Genomic DNA, 16,111 nt, shown 5'->3' with positions numbered 1-16,111 from the left:
TATGAATTGAATTATGAGGTTAAATCTATTTAAAATTTATCATCAATTCATACACACCTCATCACTAACCCACTTGGAACCCAATAGTAACCCATATAAGACCCATAATAAACTCGTAATTATAATTTATACTAATATTTTTCATTAACTCATAATTACTCAATAAAATTAAGGTTAATTATACTTATACTCTAAACATGAAAAATTACACTTTTTTTTTAAAAAAAATTGAAATTATATTTACACCTCTACGAGAATTATCTATTTATACTCAACTCACTTCTGTTAGGATTTAAATGAAAAATGCTGAAGTTGCGTAAAAAAAAAAATTACATATATTTTTAATTTTACCTCTTATATTACTATGTATATTTTTGTATTTTTTAAAGGGATAAATATTATATATATATATATATAGAGAGAGAGAGAGAGAGAGAGAGAGAGGAAGGGGGAGCGGAAGTGAGGTTAATATCATTGTATTTTTTTTCTTATTAATGTATAACTATTACATGAAAATGTTAAATAAGTGGTGACATTAAAAATTTATATAATTATTTGAGTAAATTACAAATACCTCCTATTTGTTTGAGAAATTATAAATATCCCATTAATGTTAACATCTATCCAACAACGAGCTCATTTTGGTGACTTATGTTAGGTTTTCATCCATTTTTTCAGTCAACTGACCAAAATGCCATTTTGAATTATTAAATATAAATTTATGTATATATGTTTATAATTTTCTAAATTTTTTTTGGGACTAATATTCTATATAGACTATTTATTTTACCCACCATGAAATTTTTTACATTGTTTCAAGTACTTTTTTTTTTTTTTAAAGATTTCAATAAGGTTAAACTAATAATGTCCAATTTTTCGTTTAGGAGTTACATAATTATTTTTTATTTGAAAATTTAAATAATGAGGGGTATTCACAATTATATCAAACTTCAAGAGATGTCGTTGTAATTTACCCTAATTTTTATACCAACATTGTTATTTTTTGTCTAAATCCTAACGAATTGTAATAAAGTGTAAACTGTCATTTTCATAGGGGATGTTAGTTTAATTTTAAAATATTTTGAAGAAAAATATAATTTCATATTTTTTTGAAGTAATTATATATATACTTTTTGTAGTTTGAAAAATTATATTTAATATCTCTAAAATTTGTTTTCACGTAACAAACAGATTTATCCCCTAGTGAAATTTGAATTTGTTGATATTAATAAAAAAATTAATATTTATTTTCAATTGGTTTATTACTGACTTATTGCAGGTCAAATAAATTTTTATCCAATCAAAATACTTTTATAACTATAAAAATATACTTTCTAACATGTATTAACGTGTGAAGACGTATGATGACGATTTGATCATAAAAATATTTATTTAATGTGAATAAATTAATAATAAAAGTAAATATAGATTTTAATCTAATTTTTTAATTAATATCAGTAAATTTAATAAATCATAATTGAGAAATGAATTTATTTGTTAAGTTATAAAAAATTTGCATATAATTATATTTATTAAAGTTGATTTGATTTATGATTTCAACTTCTCCATCAACTTGCTGCAAATTCCATGAGCGCAGACGTTCTCACCCGTTTTATCAAGTTTCAGTTTAAACATTGCCTTTGCCCTAATTCCCTTTCCCCTTTCTGCTTCCCAACCAAATCTAGATTTAGAACTGGCTCACTGCGTCGCCCGCACTCGGCAAATCTCGATTGGGCTTGCTTCGTAGCCGGCGGTCCGCAGCCCTCACATCTCCCCACTCCTCAGTAGGCGCCGCAGCGTCGCGCCCCGCTTATAGGCTTTAAGGCACCGGTCCTGTCAAGTTGTTTGTTTATTTGTTTTGGTTCTTTACTTAATTAGGGTTTAGAAATAGTTCGAATGGCTCGGAGGCATTCTAGCAGCAGTTCAGACAGCGAAGAATTGGAGAAAGAAGTCAGACACCACAGGGAGAGGAGGAGAGAAAAAAACGATGATGAAAGCAGAGAAAAAGCGGGTAGAAGGAGGGAGGAAGAAGGGAACCATGGAAGTAGGGATTCGAATCCGGGTCGAGATTCTGGAAGAGATGATATGAGATTGAGAAACGAGCGAGATGATGAGATTAATGAGAATGGACATAGGAGTAGGAAAGACGACGGTGGTAGGGAGAGAAAATTGCGGCATGATGAAGCGGGTGGTGAGGATTATAGAAAAGCTGAACGGCGGAGGCACAGAGATTATGGTGGTGAAGATGATAAAATTGACCATAAAGAAAGGGATGGGAAGCGTGAAGCAGATGATGAGAACAATAGGAAAGCTGAACGGCGGGGGCACAGAGATTATGGTGGTGAAGATGATAAAATTGGCCATAAAGAGAGGGATGGGGAGCGGGATTCATATCCAGATACGAAGAGAGACAGACGGGATAGAGACCGAAGAAGTGAGTGGGGACGTGAGGGTGATGATGAGAGAGCGGAGTACAGAGCCAGGGAGGATCACTATAAGAAGTACGATAGCAGAGACGATGATAGGAAAGAGCGACGAAGGGATAGAGAGCGAGAAAGAGATAGACGCAATAAGGATGATGATAAAGATAAGAGGAGAAGAGAGAAGAATACGAATGGAAGTGAAGTAGAGAATACGGGTTTGAATAAAAAAGGAGATGGAAATGATGTCCCAAAAGTGATAAAGCCGGTTGGGAATGTGGCAGTAGACGAGGTTGCAAATTTGGGGAGGAGTGGTGGAGTATATATTCCACCATTTAAGCTAGCTAGAATGATGAAAGATATCCAGGACAAAAACAGCGTTGAGTATCAACGAATGACATGGGATGCTTTGAGAAAGAGTATTAATGGGTTGGTGAATAAAGTTAATGCAACGAACATTAAGAATATCATACCTGAGTTGTTTGCTGAGAACTTGATACGAGGGAGGGGTCTATTTTGCCGGTCATGTATGAAGTCTCAAATGGCTTCTCCAGGTTTCACTGATGTATTTGCAGCACTGGTTGCTGTTGTAAACACCAAATTCCCTGAAGTTGGTGATCTTTTGTTGCGCAGGATAATACTGCAGCTTCAGAGGGCATATAAGCGCAATGATAAGGTGGGTATCTTAGGTTTGTTTTCCTCTGAGCCATTATAGTGTTTTGCTATGTTTACAGTCTTATGCTTTATTTGAACATTTGCAGCCGCAACTACTTGCTGCAGTCAAATTCATTGCACACCTGGTGAACCAGCAGGTTGTCCACGAGCTTATTGCTCTTGAGCTGCTGACATTACTGCTGGAAAAGCCAACTGATGATAGCGTTGAAGTGGCTGTTGGCTTTGTTACAGAGTGTGGAAGCATGCTCCAGGACCTTTCTCCTCGAGGACTGCATGGTGAGTACAGGATTCTTGTTAGGTTTTGTACTACGGAAAATATTTTACTGGTCAGATAATTTCTGGAGTTATGTGCACAATGGTCTTTATGACTGTGCATGTCCTTGTTCATGCCCTGTTGACTTGAGTTTTCTGCATGGTGCATATTTTCCATGAGATATTCAATATTTTTAATATTTGAAATTATTGGTATTTAATTACTGGTTTAGTGATAATAATGTGGAAGTTCATTTTGTCTGTCTTAAGTATCTGTGATCAAGGCCTAATACTAAAGAATCTAGAGTTATTCTTTGTTCCATTGCAATGACTAATGAAGATGCATTATCATACTATCAGATGTATTTAAGTTGAAGTTGCGCCAATTGCTGAATTGCCGTAAAGTAGTTCTTATGAAATAGGATGACTTTTTCATGATGGAAGCGATTGCTTCTTAATCCACTGCTGGATGGGCAATATATTTCGCTGTGTTTACCTGTGCTTTATTAACAAATTATGCGGTGATTAAACCAGATGATCTTATTATCGTCTGAGTCTGTTGCTGCATATCTGGTCATCTCCCACTTCTTGTACCAAGCTCAATAAGGCTATTGATTTACCTTTTCCATTTAATTGAAATTTCACACTGTTGCTCTGTTTGGTGATTTTCTGCTATCTAGGTGTGTGCGTATATGCATATATGCCTATACATATGTTTCTTTGTTTACACTTCTCTGTGTTTGTTTGGGGAAGTGAGAGATTTCTTGATTTGGATTTTTGACAAAAGGTATCTTCGAGCGATTTCGTGGAATCCTTCATGAAGGAGAAATAGATAAACGTGTTCAGTTTTTAATTGAAGGCCTCTTTGCACTGCGAAAAGCTAAGTTCCAGGTGAGTTTTCAATTAGAATGTTTCCATTGGAAAACTTATTTTTTAATCCAACTTTACTTCTTATACATGTTAGATTTGACGTATTGGATTTTGAACTGTTTTATTAATGTGCATTATGCAGGGGTATCCTGCTGTTCGTCCGGAGTTGGATCTAGTGGAGCAGGAAGACCAATTGACTCATGAAGTCTCCCTTCTTGATGAGATAGATCCTGAGATTACTTTAGGTACCGCCTGGCCACAACTGGCTTTTTTTGACTTCTACTTGTAATACAGAGCTGACATATTTCTGTTCCCCTCTCTGCAGATATCTTCAAGCCGGATCCCCAGTTCCCCGATAATGAGAAGCGATACGAAGAACTGAAGAAGCAAATACTAGGTGAAGAATCTGATGATGATGCAGATTCAGATGCAGATGCAGATGCAGATTCAGATGATGAGGATGATGAAGAGTCTGAGGATGAGGAAGAGGAAGAACAGATGAAAATAAAGGATGAGACAGAGACAAATTTGATCAATCTTCGAAGAACTATCTATTTGACAATTATGTCTAGCGTTGATTTCGAGGAAGCCGGGCATAAACTATTGAAAATAAAACTGGAGCCCGGCCAGGAGGTGGGTAACATGAATTCCTAGATAATTTTATATCCAAGCATATAATATGTAATAGAGTTTGCTACGTCTTGATCCACAAGACTTCAGTAAGTTATTCTATCATCACACCGTTTCTTGATTTTGTTTCTGTTCTTTGACATGACATGGTTACCATAAATATTCGTGCTACCTTTTAATATTGATTGACTTATTTTGGGCGCCTTAACTTTTGAAGAGGGATACATTTCTTCAATATCTAGTGTTACCAAGTTACGATTGTTGATTGTAAAATCTTAGGGGAGTCACTTTTGGTATTTTCATTTACATCCTGGAGTATATCTGATCTTTGTGGTGATAAGTAAGCAAATATAATCTTGAAATTTTATGCTCCAGATTTATATTTGAAACGAAATTTAATATTTTCTTGTCCAATATGATTTTTTCTTAATAATTCTTGCTTGTATATAATCTTCTGGTATGTACTTCCAATCACCATGTAACTCGAGTTGAGGATCTCACTGATATCTATATTTCCTGTGATTGCTTTGCTCTGTGCAGATGGAATTATGTATTATGCTGTTGGAGTGTTGCAGTCAGGAGAGAACTTACCTCCGCTATTATGGACTTCTTGGGCAGCGGTTTTGTATGATAAACAAGGTTTATCAGGAGAACTTTGAGAAGTGTTTTGTTCAGCAGTATTCAATGATCCACCGACTGGAGACTAATAAACTGCGGAATGTGGCGAAGTTCTTCGCTCATTTACTTGGCACCGACGCATTGCCTTGGCATGTTTTGGCCTATATACGGTTGACTGAAGAGGATACGACTTCTTCTTCCCGTATTTTCATCAAAATTCTCTTCCAGGTACTTGTTAGCATTTTTAATAACATTCCAAAAACCCTCCTCTTCTTGTTAGTTTTTTGCCCTCTTAGCAATAGTTTCCTCCTTTGGTAGTGCGTTTATATTTCCAACATGGTTAAACATATACTGTATTAGGGTTTCTGACTTTTATGTCTCATCTAGTCCTCTATTCAAATTAGCGGTTGACAGATTGAAGTTATTGTACTGTATTAGAAAGTTTTTGTAGTTCATATAGTCTGATGAATTATGCTAACTGAAAGCAATCAAATAAAGGGGAAGAAATACCTCACCAGAATGACTTACAAGCTTTTATTGGTGAAAAATTTGTTGTGGGTTATTGTACTGTATTAGAAAGTTTTTGTAGTTCATATAGTCTGAGGAATTATGTTAACTGAAAGCAATCAAATAAAGGAGAAGAAATACCTCACCAGAATGACTTACAAGCTTTTATTGGTGAAAATTTTGCTGTGGGCTATAAACTACTCGTTCACTTTTTGTATTTTGTATCGCGGTGTGTTTGCCTTTTCTATATTCTTGTCTTCTCAAGAAGTTGCTAATAATTAACTTCTATACATTTTGTTGCAGGAATTGTCGGAGCACCTTGGAATTCGCTTGCTTAATGAACGTCTCAGCGATCCTGCCATGCAAGACTCTTTTGAGTCTATTTTTCCCAGGGATAACCCCAAAAACACTAGGTTCTCCATCAACTTCTTCACTTCAATTGGGCTCGGCGGTATCACTGAAAACCTACGTGAGTATCTAAAGAATATGCCTAGGCTCATCATGCAACAGCAGAAGGCTGCCCCTGAGTCAGCTTCTGAATCTGGTAGTTCAAGTTCTGATTCGGAAGGCTCTGGATCTGAATCTGGATCATCAAGTTCAGAATCGAGCGATAGTGAAAGCGAGACGGATAGTGAAGATAGACGCAGAAAAAAGAGGAGAAGAAACTAAGGATCCTCCATCAGCCACAACTTTGCACCATGTGTTTGTAGAGCTTGTATTCACTGTTTTGTTTAAGATATATGTTGCGACTACGACCGTTTTCTGCAGTTTTCTGTTTTATTATTGTTCTTTTAGTTCTTGATCAGCAAACCTTACAAATGGTCTCAGAATTGTGCTTCTTGTGACTGCTATCACTATACCTAGCCAATGTTCTGAAACATTATCTTCAAGCGTAAAACAAAAGGTGAGAAAATATTTGTCTTGTCTTGTCTTGATATTTATTTTACGGAAAGTCTAATTGTAAATGATGAACTCAAAGATTCCTCTACTCTCACCTTAAACCTGATAACAGGTGGCGACAGGGGGGGCTGGCTTGCAACACCACCATGTTTGGGTATATGAAACTAACCCAGAAGTAACTTTTAGGGTTTCAGAAGCCAAGAAGTTGAACATGACATGAACAAGGCTTGATTCCAGCCATTTATTATCTGATGCATCTGTGACAGGATAGACTGCGTCTCGGAGTGTCCTTTGTGAATTCATTTATAGAATTTTAAAAGATGATAGAGATCTCGTTGATGATGTTTGAGAATCATTTCATGTTGTGATGTTCATCTCATGATGCTAACATGGCATGATCCTCACTTGTCGTAGGACACTGCCAATTGCGCTTCCTAACAAAGTGTAGCATTGCAAGTGCCTGTAGCTCTCAGTCCGTCTCAAATTCGCGAATTTGGCTGGACGACTGCCCATTTTGGTTGAGAAAGTAGAAAGAAGTGTGGTTTAGAGAAGTATGTGTGTGGGGCATTCCTGTTTCTTGGACATGGGTGATGTGGAAGAGGTAAACCGCCAGGGGCTTTGGAGCACATCCAGATTATATTTGTTGAGAAGTGCCAAATCGTATGGATACGATCCTCGTTGTGCATTTTGATTAATTGGATTGTTTCTTTGTCGGAGTTGGTTTGGCAACGGGCTGTAATAATATGGATGGGAGAAGTAGAGAAAACATTTATGTGTAGACGACCTGAGCACGACCTCCAGTAGTAGTGAGACAAAATGGTGTTTGGGGTTCATAAGAAAAGAAGAGGAGCGTGGACCTGAAACTATGGCCATTGTCGTACATCAAACACACACCAATCCACCCTTGCTCCATTCTCAATTTGCCAAAACATGTTTGTTTTGGTCCATGGCATGTGTATATATTGTTTGAATCATCAATAATTCATGTAAATTTATTTTACCTGCTCTAAAATCAGTAAATAGAAAGATGAACATATTTTTACGTGTTGAGCTAAATGGCCTACCAACCTACTTTACTGATCGTTGATTCTAAAATAATCCTCTAGTTACCATTGCGACATGCGGATACATACACCTCCTTATGCATTTTTTTATGTTGAAATCTATTTCTTTAACATTATCTCATTATAATTAGTTTTTCTTAACTTAATGATCATTTAGATATTTAATTATTATTTTGTTTGATATATATATTGGATTTCTTTTTTCTTTTGAATATATACCATACTAATTTAAATATAAATTTTATTTATAAAAATCAATATAATTAATATATATTTAACCTAATTAATAATTTAAAATATTTTTATATTTAGTATATAAATATAATTAGTACGCAAAATAAGTTAAAAATGCCTTAGTCTTTTATATAAATATAGGGTATTTTAGTTCAAAATGACTTAAAATATTGACAAAAAAAATAGGAACAACAACTAAGCGCACCACCTGCGCATACGCGTGCATGCCACATTTCGTTAATTGTTGACATAATAAAAGTTTTTTTTACTGAGATTTTGAAAACAGAAAAGGATTTTTTATTTATTTTTTAAATATAAAAACTTTTAAGAGTAACTTAACAAAATACAGCCGGTAAAATGAAATTTAGCCTTTAATGTACAACATATGTAATTATATCATCAGCTGCTCACAACTATTCTTAATTGACGCCGATTTTCAGGAGCTACCCTTATTTTAGGTATGTACCCCACCTCTGCCCTTTCAAACGTGGGTCAGAACTCCGTTAATGAGACGTTACGTCGACTGTTATCCGGTGACGGTGACCACAGCGGCGACCGCGGAGGATTCACCTTCTCGTAATACTCCCATATATCCACTCCACCTCCTTTTACCTCTGCCTCTTCACGTGACGGCAAAAACGGCGGCCGGAGGACTTCAGTTATCAAATCCCACCTCAAGCCCCGAAAGAACTCGTGCTCCTTAATCTCCGCCGCTCCCCTTCGGTACCCCAGGCGGCGGGTGGGATCCTTTGCAAGCAGCTTTCGTATCAAGTCCGTCAACGCATTGGGTTTTCCGATGAACTTCGGCTCGGTTAACAGTATTTTCCGGAAGGTCTCCTTTCGATTCTTCCCCTTAAATGGCGTAGTCCCGTACATCATTTCGTAGCAAAGCACTCCGAGAGCCCACCAGTCGACGGCGAATTCATGGCCTTCACCTCGTATAACCTCCGGCGCCACGTATTCCTCGGTGCCGACGAAAGAATTTGAACGCTCATTCGTCAAAAAATGGTTGGCGTTCGTCCTGCTCACGGGAGAAACGCGCGCGCTTTTCGCTTTTTTCAACGGATTCTTGCTACTGAAGGCTCGCTTTCCTCTTTTGAGAGTAACAAAGCGCGTGAGCTTACTAATCTGGGAATGGCGCTTCGCCCCCTTTTCTTCCTCAGGATCGGAGTGGAAGTTTACATCACCGGATTTTCTGGGGGCGAGGTCACGAGAGAGGTCGAAGTCCGTGAGTGTCACGTGGCCCGACTGTTGAACGAGAATGTTTTCGGGCTTGAGGTCCCTGTAAACAATGCCTTGAGCGTGAAGATGCTCGATGGCGGAGATGATCTCCGCCAAGTAGAAGCGGATAACGGCGGGGGAGAAAACTTGGTCGTTTTGGCGGTAACGGAGAACATTGAGGTCGCCGCCGGGGCAGAAGGGAATTGCCCAGCAGACGAAGTCTTCATTTTCGGAGGAGCCAATGAGATGGGGCAGGAATGGTTGGTGGGACGCAGAGAGACGGCGGAGGACAGAGATTTCGTGGCGGGCGCGGCGGTTGGCTTGGTGGTGATCATGGGAAGATTTTTCCACCACCTTGAGGGCAAAGGGTTGATCACGGGAGTTTTCATGAACAAGGAAGACTGTGCCCATGGCGCCTTTGCCGAGTATCTCGGTGGCGCGTAGCTTGGTAATCTCCAGCTCCGGCGGAGTTTTATTGCCATCCATACTACTAATTTTGGAGTTGGAGACTGAGAATGGATGAGACATTTGATAGAGAGGATATATATATATATATTAATATATATCATTTGAGATTCCCACTGCGTTTCAAGTTGAAAAATTTTACCCTAATCCGATAAATTTTAGATAAAAGTAAAAAACTATTAAATTTGTACAATTTATATCGAAAGAAATACAATTTGTGCTATGAGATATTGTAAACGAGCAAAAAATAGTCTATGAAAAAAAAATTTAACTCCCTATATTTTAAAAATACAGTAATTTACTTTTTTGTGTTTTTTTAAAATAAAATAATTTGCCTACCTATCGCTTTATTTTAAAAAACACAGGGGGTAGATTGCTATATTTTTAGGGTTAAAGTAATTTTTCTCTATACCCTAATGTATGAAAGATAACAAAAACACCCATGATAAAATAATTTGACATTGATAAGATAAAAATGTCCTTCTTACTTACCCCTATACTTTTTCATTCTACTTCCTAAATTATGTTTTATTAAAATATCTCCCCCAAACTATTTTCAGTGATTTAAATTATATTTTATTAAAATATCCCACCCAAACTATTTTAAAAATAACCTTTATAATTTATAATTTTTTTTATAAATTATGGAGCACAAAAAATAATAAGCTCAATATATGCAAATATATTTTAAAAAATAAATAAACTATGTTAAAAAGTACATGTAAATATGTGTAAATACATAATGCATATATTATAAATTAATTATGTTATATAACTTATGAAATTTTATTCAATTATATATCCACATAATAGAACTATATCATATCATTACTTAAAAAATATAGAATATTATATACTAATTATATTATAAACTTGCATATTTTAAAGTAAATATATGTTCGATGTAATTTTTAAAATTTATATTGATAATTTATTTTTAAAAAATAGTTCAATATATATAACAACACATGCAAAAATTCTGTAAATATTTTACCAGTTGTGTAAAAAATATAAAATTATAAATTTATAAAGTTTATACAGATTCTACACTCAGTATAAATTATAAACTTTGGGTAGTGTTTATTTTAAATAAAAAATTATAATAATTCATATTATATTTCGAAGAATAATTGTAACAACGACAGTTTAGAGGTATAAATAGTAAGGGCATTTTCGATAAAAAAAAAAATAGTGTATATCACGAGGGGTTATTTTGTAAGTTTTATAATTCAAGGGTGTAAATGCATTGTATGTATAGTTCAAAAAAACAAAATGTATTAAATCCGTTTCTTTAAAAAGTGATAATTTGCTCATTTATATTGTCGAGGGGTAAGTTGAGAGTATAAGGTAATCAAAAGCCAAAGTCAAAGACTAAAATAATATTAAATTCAAATCAAGGGACTAATTATACCATCTAACAAGATATTGTTTTTTTATGAAATGAAATGTTGTTAGATATTGTTTTGAGAAGAGGAAAATCAAAGTTATTATTTTGAGAAATAGTGAATGATTAATAGTTACTAATTTAAATGAAAATATATTGCATTGAGAATATATATTTACCTCCAATACTTCAACTATAATTTTTATCAAAGTTATAATTTTATCAAGTAAGGTAGAATTGCAAATACATATATACCCACATTTATAGATAGATAATTACCAGAAAAAATAAATAAATTACAATGAATATTTTTAAAATTTGACATAAATATATATATATAGAGAAAGTGATACTGACACTTAAAATGCTATATTAACCATAGTTTAGGTAGCAACAAATCTTGAAAATAAACAACTTTTTAATTGATATGTATAGTCCCTCTAATGAAACATAATTAGCCCCACAACCCCTAAATCAACTTTCATAACCTTCAAAAAAGGCTGATGTTGCTGTTGCTGTTGCTGTCTGTCTCCCATCATTATGCTCCCAAAATTGAACACCTTCCACCTAAGTCTAAGCTCAAAATTTCATAATCCTTTTTTTTTTTTTTTCTGTAAATTGTATTTTATTTAATATATACAGGTCATCATGTATATAAAATATTTTTTAAAATAAAATATAAGAAAAATCACACTCATCTTCTCATTCTTGAAATTTGGTGTAATTATAAGGAATAAAATATGATTTGCAATAAAAAAAAAAGAAAAAAGAATCACTTAAATTGTTGGAATAAATGCATAAAATTGCAGCAGTGATGAGTCAAAGTGAGGATTAGTTGATGATGTTTTGTCGGCCATCATTCTATTTTACTACCTCTAAAAACCAGTCATTAGCATCATTCCTTTCAAATTAATTATGGGTCCATTCCAGAAAATCACACGTTCACTAACCCAACTTTATTCGGTAAGGTCTATAATTAAAATATAATAATTTGAGTTCCACTTATATGACTATATGTCTATTTTTATAATAGTTCATTATTTTTTTTATTTTATTTAAATATATTTATTAATTTGAATTATTCATATGCATTGAAGCAATCGTAAATAAATAAGCCACATATAATTAAAAAAAAAAAGAGGTAAGTGGAGAGTAATAGTTTTTAGGGTATTTTAATTAATGAGTACTATGAAAAAATTAATGTTAATTATTGTAAAGGTTTTTTATTTAATAAATAATATAGATGCTTATATATATATATGTATTTGAAATGAAACAATAGAGGAAACCCATTAAAATTCCAAGCACATGCAATCCGAAAATAAAAACGAGATCTTATTTTGTCTGTTTGCTTTCTTTAAGTACACTTTTTAATCTAAAATAATTGATGTAATAATTAATTTTTAATATTTGAATATAACAAAAGGTTCTCTATTGATTCCGTACCTATGGTATAGGGCAGAGAAAGAAGAAAAAATTGAAAAATTCACATAGTACTTTTTTAATCGAAAAATTAATCTCATTGATTTCGTACCATTCCTTTAATGATCAAATTCTACGGGATCAAACTTATGGGACTAAAACGATTTCTTCAAAGGATGGTGCTTCCAAGCCCGTCTCCTTATTGTCATCGCTCGTACGATTTGGGTTGTTTATTGCTCGACTTTAGATTTTAGCGCCCAAAAAATCTGTCAGTACAAATCATCTCGATAAATTATTATGTATAAATTAAAGGAGAATAAGGAAATATGTGGGTGAAATCATTGCAAGAATCAACAAAAATTTGAATTGCAAGATATTATTTTTTATTTTTCGGAAAATAATGATCTTGTATGATTGCTTCCCCTTGTGCTATATATATATGCAGAAAATTATACTCCTTTTTAGCAACATAAACATACATTTCACAATTATTACTAACAATCTTTATGTTATTATTGTGATTTAGCTCAAATTCTATTAATTACATGACAAATATATAAAACGTCTATTATGATTAATCGTTCTTCTTCAAAAATTATGCTTATCGGATAGAGTCCATTATTTGTTTGCTGCTTAAATTTCGTTTATTCAATTAACTCAAGTTGAAGTTAATTTTTTTGTTACATTTGAAATTTCTTAATCATGACATATGTATTTTATTTCAAATATTGTATTAGATCGGACGGGTATTTATACTAGTACTAGTTACTCAAATTTGTTTGGTGCGTAATCGATGAGAATCTTCTATCATATTTTAGTGTTGCATCAATATGTTTCTTTCAAAAATTGAAAAATATAATTAAATTAAAAACATAACTTACAAATGGATAATATTCCATATAATATCAATATATAATATTAAAATGTGATGAAAAATCTTTCGGTAAAATGTTTTTTTACTATAATTGTTAATGGGCCAGAAGAGGAGAACGGGCCTGAAATCTGAATTTGATTTGGGGCCTTCTGGCCCATGGGCCTACCCCAATGTAATCATTGGGCCGTATTAAATTCTTCAAATCGGGTCCATCATATTATCCGGTGTTGGCAGAAATGGAAGTAATAAACCATTAATTCGAATTGAGTGAATGAAATGATTATAATATACCCTTTTAAGTAATTGAATAATCATATAATCCTATTTGAATTTTAAAAGAATGATTTTCTCGTTTGTCAACTTCACTTGTTTCATCTCCGCGCTACATGCGGCCGCCGTGGCGGCAACCACCCACTGCAGCCGCCAAGCCCACCGCCTCCACCCACTTTTTTGCCTCTGAAATACAAGGAAAACAAAAATAAAGAAAAACACTGTTGTGTCAGATAAATTGATGTCGACTACCTCCTTCGCTCATAACACGGAGTGAGATGCGTATGTTCCAATCAGAATCTACATACGTGTCAATCAAGACCTTTCTAATTTTTACTATGATGTCATGCCCGCTGTTACTTCACTTGGTCAAACGGGACCAACTTTATGAATTTTGTATGCGCATTCTTATTTTGATATTTTTTAGTTGATCTGATAAATACAATGGGATATAACTGTCTTTTTAATTCCACGATCCTATAATTTTACATTCATTAAAAGAAGATGACCACTGTCTATATTTTAATTGTTTTAGTGCGTAATTAAATTTAGTTGAAGTAATATTATTTTATTCATTACTTTTCAATATTTAGTTTCTAGTTAAAAGGGCTCAACTTAGTGCGAGAAGAATAGTTGATTATAGTGCTTGGTTGAAAGGTCGTCAAGTTACCGCACATTGGATTACAAATGCATGTCTCTACATTAGAATCCTTACTACAATTATATGTGTGTCGGTTGTTTGCTTGGCGACACACTATAGCAACCGTCCCACTCGTAAGGGCATGTATTGTTGGTCAGGCCTTCAGGATGAACGAGCAAGGTTGCCACCTTGAAATATAATTCCTATCGAGACATACATTCTGATTAATAATTATACTTTTTTTTTAATTATATAAAACCTAATGTTGGGTGTAAATCCTAAATAATTATTATAGACTAGTGGGTTTTTAACCCTTAAAATTACAAGCCAACAATATAGAATAAACTTACACAAAGTAATTTACAACAACATATAAATATACAGAAAGATAAACTGTATAAAGGCCTAGGGAGCTAGATCCGTTTGAGGGACATCACACGGTCACGAAGACCGGCAACCAGTACTCACGGTTGGTCAAACAGTCACTTAACCCTTTTGGCCACAAAGACCCCTTTTTACTTAAACCACAAAGGTTTTCTCACATTTAGGGTTCACTTAGAACTCTTTTCAATTGAACAGAAATAAGAGGAAGGAGAAGGAGGGATATTATCTTTCTTAGTCACAACAAAAAACTGACCACTTAATATATGGTGGTTCTGGTAATGAGAGAAAGGAGGAAGGCAGTGGTGGAAGTCCTAAAGCCATGGAAAACAAAAGCAGATAAATGGGGGAGATGAACCAAAGAGGGTGGCGAAAGAAATGGTGAAGACAGAGCAAGACAGAATGAAGTAGGTAAGGTTAGGGTTTTAGATTTTATACTTAAAAATGGGTTAACGGGGCGAATCGGATTGTGGGCCAAGAGAGATGAGCTGGAGCCAGTCAAGTGGGCCAAAAAAGGGAGCATGGGCTTGAGCCGTCCAAGTGAGAGTGGACTTGGGTCTGGGCCTACTTATTGATCATGGATCAGAAATCCAATACGTAATTACAAAAATATTTTACCACTATAACATTTGAATTAAATGGAAACAACGTGTTACCAGAATGGTATTTGTAGAGTTTATGTGCATTTAATGAGTTTGATTGAATTACATTTTTATCAATAGTTATTAATTTGATCAATTACGAGGATTTATTTTGAGGGCATTTCTTGACCGTAGATTTTGATCTTTTTTTCTCTACACTTACTTTCTATATCCGTCACAATCAGCTTTTGATCTCTTTTCCGTTGTTATCACCACTTAATATGGCTAAATCCATGAGGGAGTTTGGATGGGTTTGATCATATCTGTTAACTAGTAAAAAAAGAGAGTTATCTTATCTTGATTTCAAATTCACCTCTAATTCTACCTGGGACCGTTAATTCTGATTTATTTATTTTAGTAAACTGATATTTTTTTACTGTTCCTTATAAATATTTAATAAATGATCATTAAATTCAAAGAAAAATTATGTATTAAATTTTTTGATATATATTTATAAATATTAGCAGAGACGTATATAAGAAATATTCAAAATTTGTGTCGATCAAAACCAGATTCATATATATAAATCCTATTTTAAAGCCCGATAATTTAGATCCCAAGTGCAGGAGGATAGACATGTGATATGTCGTGCCTAGTTGAATCACAAAAAAGTAAAGTACCCCCAACTTTTTCATAATTAATA

General features: G+C 34.1%; 2 protein-coding genes across 2 annotated transcripts; one reads left to right on the top strand and one right to left on the bottom strand.

Moving 5' to 3' along the window:
- The first annotated feature begins 1,560 nt into the window (after positions 1 to 1,560).
- LOC105171074 (MIF4G domain-containing protein / MA3 domain-containing protein) lies at positions 1,561 to 6,766 on the top strand. The gene is made up of 7 exons (XM_011092086.3): positions 1,561 to 3,096; positions 3,182 to 3,371; positions 4,135 to 4,238; positions 4,360 to 4,462; positions 4,543 to 4,850; positions 5,388 to 5,693; positions 6,276 to 6,766. Exons 1-7 carry the CDS (start codon positions 1,897 to 1,899, stop codon positions 6,639 to 6,641), a joined length of 2,577 nt encoding a protein of 858 aa, XP_011090388.1. The 5' UTR covers positions 1,561 to 1,896; the 3' UTR covers positions 6,642 to 6,766.
- A 1,757-nt stretch (positions 6,767 to 8,523) lies between these two features.
- Positions 8,524 to 9,923, bottom strand: LOC105171073 (serine/threonine-protein kinase UCNL). Its single transcript, XM_011092085.3, has one exon. It carries the CDS (start codon positions 9,917 to 9,919, stop codon positions 8,663 to 8,665), a length of 1,257 nt encoding a protein of 418 aa, XP_011090387.3. The 5' UTR covers positions 9,920 to 9,923; the 3' UTR covers positions 8,524 to 8,662.
- Between the last annotated feature and the right edge of the window lie 6,188 nt (positions 9,924 to 16,111).

This window comes from Sesamum indicum, linkage group LG9, assembly GCF_026168435.1.
Source record: "Sesamum indicum cultivar Baizhima isolate 11 linkage group LG9, ASM2616843v1, whole genome shotgun sequence".
NCBI lineage: Eukaryota > Viridiplantae > Streptophyta > Magnoliopsida > Lamiales > Pedaliaceae > Sesamum > Sesamum indicum.
This window is presented reverse-complemented; position numbering and strand designations above follow the sequence as displayed.

Bases quoted from the DNA above. Each gene is read 5' to 3' on its own strand.
- LOC105171074 (XM_011092086.3), top strand. From the start codon at position 1,897: ATGGCTCGGAGGCATTCTAGCAGCAGTTCAGACAGCGAAGAATTGGAG. The intron at 3,097-3,181 runs GTGGGTATCTTA...GAACATTTGCAG, and splicing joins CATATAAGCGCAATGATAAG to CCGCAACTACTTGCTGCAGT. The intron at 4,463-4,542 runs GTACCGCCTGGC...CCCTCTCTGCAG, and splicing joins AGATCCTGAGATTACTTTAG to ATATCTTCAAGCCGGATCCC.
- LOC105171073 (XM_011092085.3), bottom strand. From the start codon at position 9,919: ATGTCTCATCCATTCTCAGTCTCCAACTCCAAAATTAGTAGTATGGAT.